General features: G+C 45.2%; 1 protein-coding gene across 3 annotated transcripts; it reads left to right on the top strand.

The window, feature by feature from the left end:
- The first annotated feature begins 1,617 nt into the window (after positions 1–1,617).
- Positions 1,618–10,900, top strand: ERCC1 (ERCC excision repair 1, endonuclease non-catalytic subunit). Of its 3 annotated transcripts, none has more exons than XM_078872326.1 (9): positions 1,618–1,737; positions 2,915–3,179; positions 4,546–4,742; positions 5,592–5,695; positions 6,628–6,727; positions 7,580–7,656; positions 9,185–9,284; positions 9,880–9,951; positions 10,599–10,900. In XM_078872326.1, exons 2-9 carry the CDS (start codon positions 3,020–3,022, stop codon positions 10,851–10,853), a joined length of 1,065 nt encoding a protein of 354 aa, XP_078728452.1. In that variant the 5' UTR covers positions 1,618–1,737; positions 2,915–3,019; the 3' UTR covers positions 10,854–10,900. The 3 variants fall into 3 exon arrangements, with proteins under 3 accessions (XP_078728452.1, XP_078728443.1, XP_078728435.1); XM_078872317.1 differs by having other exon boundaries at positions 1,618–1,809; positions 4,546–4,607; positions 10,599–10,899; XM_078872309.1 differs by having other exon boundaries at positions 1,618–1,809; positions 10,599–10,898.
- The last annotated feature ends 409 nt before the right edge of the window (positions 10,901–11,309 follow it).

Here is an 11,309-nt window from a genome sequence, read left to right on the forward strand (position 1 = left end):
TTTTTTCCGGTAAATTCACGTAGGTAAAACATCAAAATTAATGAAAATAAAATAAAATAAAACAAAAATCACGACGTTTCGGAGGCAACACAAGTCTCCGTCATCAGGTGGGACCGTCACAGCCGAATTAGCAGCATCAAGTGAGGCAATGATTCAAGATGTAATCCCTTATAAGCAAGTTGAAGGGGGGAGGAGCGGGGGGGGCTCATCAGAATGTGGTAGAGAACCAAGGTTCTCTGCAAACCTCCCGGCTACCATCAAAGGTTTGTACACGAAGCCATACAAATATACAAACACAGACATAATTTCAACCGTGATGATGGGTACAAACTTAGTAATCATTGGAAAGATGTTATCAACCACGCAAAAAATACTTAATTACATTTTTTTGGACCATCTTATCTGACAGGCACTATTTTACTTTACTTTACCGAGTGTTAACATCCCCAGTTATTTTTAACAGTACTCTCTTCACTGTTCAGCCAGCATTGGTATAAACATGGGCATTTTCGTTCTTTTGTCTATCATGTGTATCATGTGTTGAGCACTCCGTGCTGTCTTTGAGCCCCGCCCCCCTCCCTCCCGATATGTTTCCATTCATTGGCTACCACATTCTGATGAGCCCACCCCCTCTCCTCCCCCCTTCAACTTGCTTATAAGGGATTACATCTTGAATCATTGCCTCACTTGATGCAGCTAATTCGGCTGTGACGGTCCCACCTGATGACGGAGACTTGTGTTGCCTCCGAAACGTCGTGATTTTTGTTTTATTTTAATTAATTTTGATGTTTTACCTACGTGACTTTACCGAAAAAACCTAAGAATATGAATCCTTGCAGTCACGAAAGCTTCAAATCTAGAATTAATATATGCATTGTCTTTGAAACTGATTGGTCCACACCAGACAGCTTTCCTATTGAGCCTCGTCTCAAACGGTGTTAGACCAGAGGACGCCAAAAGGCGTACAGCACAAAGACAATGGCCTATCAGAGTAATGAGATGCAGACATGATTTCTTGTAAAAGGTCTTTTTTTGTTGCCATAAAAAAGGGGGGAAAACATATTCTCAACATGTGAACAGTTTAAAACGTAGGCTTTCGCGACCAATATCATCAGTAAATATATATTTTCGTTGAAACCCAACACCACCCGACACAGCCAACTCGTAAGGGTTGTCACGTAAACAGAACATGCCAATTCGTCACTAGTACAGCACACCGGTGTGTTGGAGAGCCAGGCCACAACATGTACAAGTACTGTGATAAATGCAGACACGATTCCTTGTAAAAGGTGTTTTTTTGTTGCCAGAAAAAAGGGTAAAACAACTATTCTCATGTTGGTACTGGCAAAGGAGGTCCTATGATGTTCACATGTTGTGAACATGCGGTTACCGGTAATGAAAATGACCAATTTTACCAATCTCTTCAAATAAATCGAAATCCTCAACAATTAAGGAATCTGAGCTTATCAATCCAGTCAAACACGGACAGGTGGCAACGCCATCCAACGCGTGTCCGATCCTCGGCGGCCGCGTGGCGGCGCTCGCGATCAGAAAACGCGATTTCGTATCTCGCCCAGGTTTTGGCCTCTGCGGTCTTCCGTCGCGTCCCCCAGCTGACACCGTTGAGACCGTCTCGGCACGAACTCCGCTGTGGCGGCGGCGGTGTTGCGAATGAATGGATTTTGTTGTTTATAAATGTTTATAATTAACGTTTAGATTCCCGCGTGTGCGGTGGAGGTGAGCGACATGGACGCCAAGAAGTTTGACATTCCGAGGGTGGAGGACGTGTACGAGAGGCGGGTGTCTGAGGTGACGTGCCCAGTGCTGACGGACGTGGCCACGCTGGGCATCGTCGGCGCTGTCTCACGTCGAGGCGAAGCTCCCCAATTGTAGCCCTCACAGCGGCCTTTAGGGGGGGGGGTTCAGTTGACGTGAGCGAGTAGCGCATGTGGTGGCCAACGTGGAGCGGCGGTGGTTTATACTCTCCTGCAATCGGGGTCTCCATTCGGGGCTGAGTCGACCTAGGGGAGGCTCGGGAGTCAGGACCGAGTCAACACATTGGCCGCTGTTGTTGGTGGTGGCCGTGAGCGGGAATCGAACTTGGCTCGCCGGGTTCACAGCGCAGTGCGCTAACCGCTGCGCCACCGCTCCCCACATCCGTCACGCTCCCTTTCCCTTGCATCTTCAGCTGTTAACGAAACCATTAAAATTATATTCTTGGTTCTTTCGGTAAAGTCACGTAGAAGGGAAATAAAAAAATAATATAAATGTAAAAAAATAAAATAAAAACATTAACTTATTTTATTTGACCCAAGCTTGGGCTCCTGAGCTATATCGCGCTCTTTCAGAAGCGACAAATGAAGTTGCTTATCATGGGACTTGAGAACTGGTGTAACACGGAGTAGGCTTTAGCGACCAATGTCATCCATAATTTAGGTTGTTTGGGGTTAGATCGCGTAAATATATAAATGTGTCGTTAAACCCGCCACCACCCGACACAGCCAATTAGTAAGGTTTGTCACGTAAACAGAACATGCCAATTCGTTACCAGTACAGCACACCGGTGTGTTGGAGAGCAAAGCCACGCCATTTAAAATGTATTTATATATTTACGACACATTTATATATTTACACGATCTAACCCAAAACAACTGGACTATTATGAACAGAACTGGTGTCGGTGTGAACATTCTTAACATTTGGGAATTCAATTTACCATAGATATGTAGTTGTGTTGGTACGCATACATATAATCTGTTGATATTGTTTTACATTTGAGCCCGTTGAACAATGTTCTCACTATGGTTGCAGACATTTATACATCTAGAATAATCTGTTCTGATATGCGTAAACATTCAGATGTCAAGCTTGATACATTTTTCCCTTGACTGAGCGTTACTTGTTTCTTGTGCAGCCACGGCCTCTGTTCAGATCTGGCCTCACAAAGACAGCTGAAAAAGACATCGTAGAGGAGCGGCCACCACCGGGGCCACATAAGGGCGGCTATGCCGACTACGTCATGGAGCAGAGCAAGAAGCAGCCGCCAGCTCCCTCCGAGCCAGCCAGCAGCAACCCCGCAGGGCCCAGTGAACCTGGCCCACAGGCCGGGGGTGCGGACAAGGCCACTCCAGCAGAAGCGTCAAAGGCATTCGGCAGAGACGCAGCGACAGACTCCACAGGTCCTGTAATCAGCCTGTGGATTTGTGTCGTTCAGTTTCTAATAATGGTGGTTATAATTTAGTATGTTTTGGTATTCGTGTAAGTCGTATGTCGCAGGGGTCGGCAACCTGCGACTTCGAAGCCACATGTGGTTCTTTAAGGACTGCTTCGTGATATTATTTATTAAGGACCACCGTCTGGTATTCACGTGCATTGCGGCTCTTGAAAGTTTGTGTTTTTCACCGAATTCGAACAAAAATGGCTCCTTGTTATTTTGGTTGCCCAACCCCTGGTATCGCCTAAGACTGTCACGAAGGAAGGCGCTGCTGGGTTTCAAGTAGTTTGCAGTAGTTTAGCAGTAGGAGGCGATGCTACTGTGTGTAATCCCAATTGAGTAATTTGCAGGTAATATTTCAAATTTGTAAAATCTGTACCATGACACTGGCAATAATCAGGGCAGCCTGGGAACCAGGAACTTCTACAATGAGCGGCGAATGCGCTACCAACCGCTGGGCCGTGTCATCAGGTTTGGGTATTAGCGAGCGTCTTGGCTGGAATGAACGACATCAGTGCTATTTGGTATTCGAATTTGTTTCATGATGATTAATATCAGCTGTGATCAATCCACTGCTAGACCTTGCGCTTACACCTTTTTAACTCTAAACAAAGAGCTGTTGTGTTAGACGGGATTCTATTTGTCTACTCTTGAGAAGATGGTGTCATTACCCTCTGTGTCTTCTGGATGCTTGGGCTGTCTGATGTTTGTGGATGATGAGGCAGGTGAGCATTAGGTCACCTTGTAATCCTCTGTAGGTAACCTGATGGGCTAGGAGACACTTGTCAATAACTTCGTGAGCTGGCATAAGTAGAAATGGAGTGGATCCCCTGAGAGTATTTCACTCATCCCATCTCTTTTCTTGTAGGGTGAAATCCAGGCAAGTGCCAAGTTTATTTTTGTGTAAACAGGTTGGAACTCAAGGGACCAGGATAGTCTCCTTTGTAAGAGTAACCTGGGTCACCAAAATTACCAAAGCAAGAACAAAAAACCAAGTACAATGATGAAAAAAATTAGATAGAAGCAAAAACAATAAAAATTTAAGTAAAAATAACCAAGTTACAGCAGAATAAATATAAGCACACATAGGTTGTCAATATTAAACCAAATAAATGGCCTGTATCAAACAATGACTTGGACAATTTACTATTAGAAACCATTCATAGTAAAATTAAGTTATAGAAACATGGAAATTGATTTAGGGTGGCTATTGTGTGTAAACAGAAAAGTATGCTGAGCTCCGTGACACGGACATTGGGAGTGGGCCCCCTCATTCTGATACGCTCTGCCCTGTGTGCACGCGATGACGCACACTAACCTTGCTCCCACAGGGTGCCCAGACCAGGAGACCAGCATGCCTGCCCAAGCTGCTGACAGTCCGCTCGTCGAGGTGGTGAGAAGCCGAGAGGCTGTGGGGAAACGTGAGGCTTTGGGTGCAAGTAGAGCTGCAGGTGGTGTCGATGCCATGGCCGTTGTGGCCCCCAAGGCGGCCGGCAAGAGCAACAGCTTGCTGGTGAACCCCCGACAGGTGATTGCGGGGAGTGGTGGTGAAGTGATTAGCGTGCCGTGCTACAAACCCGGCGACCCAAGTTTGATTCCCGTTCACGGGCACCAACAACAGTGACGATTATCTGAACCGGTTATGGTACGATATGTTAACATCGCCACTGGTGAGACTAAGGTGGCCGGGCATGAAATTGGCCATCCACCCCCTCATGTGCCTTGCCAGCCTTCATTGGTACTAACAGCACTTGCTCCTACAGTCTTTCAGGCTATACGGGGAATCTTTTGTTTTTGGTGAGTGCGTGGCAGGCAGCGTGTTCACCAAATGTTCCTCCCACAGCTTCCTAAAGGCAACGAAACAGTTCAGTCCATTAGGGAACTGGACAAATGCCTTACAAGCTTAATGGAAGATATGGAAACTCTTTTTTGTTTGCATTTTGATTGCTTGTGTTGTGGTTATTGCAAACATGATCCCTTGTATAAAGGTGTCAGTTTTTGTACCAGTTGAAAGGGTAAAAACCTATTACTCTATGGAAACTCCTTTAGATTCCTTGTGACTGGGATTGCAAGGACCTACCACCAGCTATGAATGTGAAACATTTATAACATCCACGGTACTCAAATCTCAATTCATAAAAAATATACCTTTGTGTTATTTTCATTAACTTCTGGCTTAATATAAAAATGTTATTTCCCGTGATACAGTATCTTATACTACTTCATTAGTAGTGTAAGAAATGTGTATTCGTCTTGTTATGACATGGGGAATTGAAATTATGGGGAAGTAAGAGGCGTGTGAGAGAGGAGATTCTAATGCATGGTAACATTGTGCTGCATCCCGCTGCTGCTGCTGCTGCTGCGGTGATATTGGCAGCGTGGGAACCCCGTGCTCAAGTTTGTGCGGAACGTGCCTTGGGAGATTGCGGACGTGGTCCCAGACTATGTAATGGGGCAGACTTCCTGCGCACTCTTCCTCAGGTGAGACACACAGGCCAAGGAGGAGCCAATGCCAGGTGTAGAAACATTTCCTTGCTCTTGCTCGCGTTGCAAGGGTACCCGTAATCATGAGCCTCAATCAGTCCACTGCATAATGTAGGCGCCTGCCATCTGCCGCTATCTCTCACATTCTCGCAAAGCAATCATCCATCTGGCCCCTGCATGCGAGCTGATTTCATCCCCTCATCTCTGTGGTGAATATAATTTTAAGTGTTATTCTCCGTTGGCTGCCGCTGCAGAGGAGGAGGAACACGTGGATTAAACTGAACTGTAAAACAAATATTTTACTAAGGCCCACTGAGATATACAGCTCTTTTTTAGAAGCGACCTGGCCACAAATTATTGCTCAACAAAGGCGGCTTATCATGTGGAAATTTATACCAGCCAAATCTAAACGCATATTTCTAAATGTGGAGGGAAAAACCAGAGAACCGGAAGAAAAATCCACTCGACCACGGAGAGATAGAACATGCAAACTTAAAATATACAGGCGTCAAGGTTGGGATCAAACCCACGACCTGCATACCAGGCAAGGTAGTTAACATCTCACCACCATGGTGCCGCACAGTGGCGAGATTAGAGATCATGCACAAGTTAAGAGACATTGACTGTGAAAAAGATTAAGGGATGATTTTCAACGGTCAAAATCTTTATGTACAAATTAGCATCCATTACTAAAACGGAAATGAGAAAAATGCACAAATCTATTTTGATTCCATGGTCTAAATATCGCAGGTATTCGCTCCACTTTCAACCTCGGTAGCACCCTTGATTAAGATGCTAAAACTTCCGATCAGCTGGATCTGTGGCATCCGCTGCTGCCACCAAAGTGGCTCCATGCTGCAATTGCCTAGAGGTGCCAGCGAACGCACGAGTTCCTGTTGCCGCCGGCAGTGACCATCTGTCCCCCGCAGCCTGCGGTATCACAACCTCAACCCCAACTACGTCCACGAGCGCCTCAAGCAGCTGGGTCAGGCGTTCGACCTCCGCGTGCTTCTGGTGCAGGTCGACGTGGTGAGATTCTGCACCAGCGCCGTGCAACGGAAGCGCGCACGCAAACCCATGCCTGCAATCCACCGAGGAGCATGCACGAGAGGAATAACCCAGAATTGAAAGCAATGTCATCCTATAATTATCAGTGTGGAAATGTGGATAACCTGAAAATTGGTGGAAATTCCCAGTAAACATGGGAACATTGGACCAATGTTGGGTCAGCGGTACCAAATGCACGCCAATATTTTTACCCCAACATTGTACGTTTACTAGGTTGCTTCCTAGAATCTACGATGTCCGCGCTTCAAGCAGATAAGCGCATCGTAATTTGATTATCTTCGTTCATGACCTATCTACTGCTGGATAAAGGCCTTCCCAAGCCGTCGTATCTCTCACGGTGGTGCGATAATCTCTATAGCCCCGATATGCAAGCTGAGCACCTCGCTTCATCTGAGCACCGGAGTCTTGTAACTCGGTGATAATAATATGTACCAGTTGTCCATCGTTTACATCTTCTCGACGATCATTAGATTTGACATTACTCAGTCACGATTTATCTATTATAAAAGCTCGGCGTTCTGTTTGTCCGTCAACTAAGTTGATCCAATAGGTATCCAAACATTGTCGACTCCACCCTCCTCCAATAAAGACATACAATAGGGTCGGTAGTATCTGCACACATTGGCGGGGGGGGGCAAGAAAAGGACATCAGTGGTTTTGTGTTGTGAAGTGCCGAGAAGCCCTCCACAGGAGCTCGCATAAGGCGGCCGTAGAGCATTGTCGAGCTTGTGTTTGAAATCATCCCCATAAGCCTTGCTGGAGAGAGCGTCGCTGCTGCTGATCAGGGGGCTGCTTCATGTGTGGTGCGAGCAGAAGGACCCACACCAAGCACTCAAGGAGCTGGCCAAGATGTGCATTCTGGCAGAGTGCACTCTCATTCTGGCCTGGAGGTAAGAGCTTTAATAAAGGAAGCTTGGCAGCGTTTGAATTGAATTCAGATAACCAGGATCATTTGGCAGTGCACTAACCGCTGTGCCAATACCCACATATGCCTCTGCATTTACACATGTGAAGGGATGCAATATAGTGCTTGGAGCTTGTTAATGTTGAGTTCATGGTGTGTGTTTTCTTTGTAAGGGTTTTGTTCTTATTCACGGTTAATGTTTGTTAATAGGGCGGTTTTGTTCCTGAAGCTTACAATAGACAATCCGTCATCACCATAGTGATGTTACTGAAACTAGTGCACAGGTGGCTGGGTGGTTCAGAGGTCAGAGAGCTAAGCTTGCACCACTGAGGTCTCGGGTTCTAATGCAGGAAGGTGCCCATGGTTAAACTGCTTTCTCAAGGGTAGTGAATTGACTGCACAAAATCCCATCATATATTTCCATTTGGATGAATTACAGCTCAGGAAAATTTAACATAATTTTGACTGTCATGTACAAATAGATTTGCATTCCCAAGCAGTTGAGAAAGTGAGCTTCCTACTCTGTAAATTTTAAAAATCCAATTAAAAGACTTGAAGGCCTGTGAAAAATCTCTTCAACGGACCTTTCTGCCAGATGGGGCGTGCTGCTCCAGAGGTTTCCCCATCAGATTCTATTTCTCAAGACATGATGCCAACAGCAACACTGGGAACACAACTGGGAAAAGATAAAAAAAAATACTTTAAGTCACTGACATCACTCCAGTGCTCCAAAATGTGATGTTAAAGTATTTTTTTTTGGTCATCACTAAAAGTTTCACAGTGTGAAAAACGACATGTATAACTGTGGACATCATGCAGCAAGGTCAGTTGTTGGAACAAAATTAGTAGACATTTATTCTATACAAAGAAATGTAATACCTCATCGCAGGACCACGAGAGATGGCGAGGGTTTGGGGAAGTCTTCATTCAACAGTGGATAGACCGTGGCTGATGATGGACTGTTCAAGCTTGTACAACCCGGGACACAGCCTCTGTGTGTAGCTGCAAGAGTTGCTTATTTTTTGGGTTAAATATTCCAAGGAGTATTCTCGCCCCCATTTTCTCCGTGTCGCCTCTTGTTCTCTTCATTTCCAATCTTCTCTGTCTCTCTGTCCCTCCCTCTCCCTGTGCCCACTCCCGTTTTCAGTCCTTCTCCCTACTCGCATCCTCCACCGTAATAATATTTCCTTGTACATTAAGCAAGAGCCCCTTCTTAACCTCCTTCCATTCCTCTCTTAAAGCACACCTCTTCTCCATTTCCCTTCCTCTTCCTTCCACTTTCCCATCCCTCCCCTTTCGTGATCCTTAAGTACCCTCTATCCCTGTCACTCATTCCTCAATCCTTCTCATTCCTCAATCTGCCCCTGTCAACTACATCATTCCATTCTGTGTCACCGCTCTGTACGCTTTGTCAAGCGCCTTGAGTGAAGGCGCTGTACAAATATAAATTAGGATTAGAAAACAACGCCTTTTTGTTTTCATTGTTCATACTTTCCCTGCACGCACGCCGACAGCCCGGAGGAGGTGGCCCGTTACCTGGAGACGTACAAGGCATACGAGAACAAGCCGGCCGACCTGCTGAAGGAGCGTGTGGAGCAGGACTACTTGTCTCGCGTGCGTCTCTCAAACACTTGCATGGACGGTGACAACAGCGCGATGATTACCGCCTGTGTATTGACCGTAAAGATCACACGATGAAAGTAGTACTGCAAGACGCCTCTGCAGTCAGAAACACCGGCTGGGGGTGAGAGAAGATGGTAAAAGTTGCTCTGCACGTTTCAGACTGAGGCCAAACACAAGACTCGTCTGTCCTTAGGGATAGGGTTAAGCAAGGAAGATAATGCAGTGGACGTTAAAGTTGCCGTGGCGATGTCATTCGAAAGGGGGTAGGCGATTGTGTGCCGGCGTCATGGGCCAGAATTGTCAAATTTGTTAAATTACCCACAAATTACTCAATTGGAAAATACTGTACATTGCAATCGTCACCTATTACATTAACTTGGGAGGGAGGATCCCCTTGTGAAAACTTCATGAGACTGAGGCTTTCCTGGGTAAACAAGCATACTAGTAGTGTGAACCTTCATCTCAGCACACATCTAACACCAATGGTACGATCAGCATCGGAGCCGAGCAATGGGATTTCCTTCACCAAATCCCCCACTGCAACAGTGCAGTGACACGATTGCTGTGGCGTGCCTCGTCTCTGCAGATGACCGACTGCCTGACCACCATCAAGTCCGTGAATAAGACAGACGTCATCACCCTATTGAACACTTTTGGGGTAAGATTATTTTCACAGCATTTTGTCATTCACTGTTGTTGCTCTTTGAAAATTAGAACAAAAAATATTGTGATTACGCATAGTACATGTTGGAAACATGTAATACGCAATAGCTCCTCCTAGCTGTGATGGCATGGAGGGATGGCCTCAATGAAAAGCAAAATCAGAGATGAACTAAATTTTTCTTTTATAATATAAATGATTAAAAAAACCACTGCACATGCATTAACTAGAGTAGTGAATAATAAAATAAAACAATAAAATAATTCTCACGACGTTTCGGCCACAACGCAAGCAGCCGTCCTCAGGTGGAGAACATGTCTGTCGAGGAGACAGAATTATTTTATTATGTTTTATTTTATTATTTCCATTCTACATGACTTTACCGAAAGAACCAAGAAGATGAATCCCTGCAGTCACGAAAGCTTTAAATCGAAATTTTGAGTAGTAAAGTATGGTCAAACAAGCCCATGACCAACAAGGTGCGGAGAGGTCTTCATCAAGCAGTGGATTGACAAAGGACTATATTATTGATACATAATATGGACAAACACGAATAAAAAATATATTTTCTAACAATGCTATTCCCATCATGTGACAATGGCGTCTTCTCACGTATTTTTTTTGCTATTCAATATCTTTCCCAGTCACTGGCAAACATCATGGAGGCATCCAAAGAGGATTTGTCACTCTGTCCCGGACTGGGACCTCGCAAGGTGAGGATGGCAGAGTGGGTGATCTTCACATTGTCATGTATAGTGAATGTTGCAAGAAATCATGAATGTTTATCTTCAGCAGTCGCTCATGGATCTAAGACTTGTATATATTTTGAGTCCCTCATACAGTGTACTATAATGTATAATAAATGTAATGTACTTTGTTTCAGCCAATTTCATGAATAACAAAACAAATAAGCAGACAATACTCCTCGTGTTATCTAACCCTGGCACTTACAACAATTATCATATTTTTAATGCATCCAATCAGCCACAGGGCCTTCTGGCAGTACTTTTTTATGCGCATTTGATTAATACAAGCAAACTCTGGACAAGCGGCATGCGTGTGTTTTTTATCGCGTTGTGCAAATTCAGGCTCGGAGTCTGAGCAGTGTGTTTCACGAGCCCTTTCTCAAAGCCAAGAAGCCAAAAAAGGGGTCTTGAATGCGGGAGATGGAGCAGGAAGCTTTGGCTGTTGGGCATCCTGGAGCTCTGAAAGACTGCAGATGATGGCGTGGTTTACTCCACACTCGTGAGCAGTCAGTCACAAGGGCTCTGCAAGGGGGTTGGGTGTATATGGTTTGTATGTGTTGAGTCTTATGAGTTCCAGTATATTTGCCGTGATAATTTCTCGTGAATTAT

The sequence above is a fragment of the Lampetra fluviatilis genome, chromosome 2, assembly GCF_964198595.1.
Source record: "Lampetra fluviatilis chromosome 2, kcLamFluv1.1, whole genome shotgun sequence".
NCBI lineage: Eukaryota > Metazoa > Chordata > Hyperoartia > Petromyzontiformes > Petromyzontidae > Lampetra > Lampetra fluviatilis.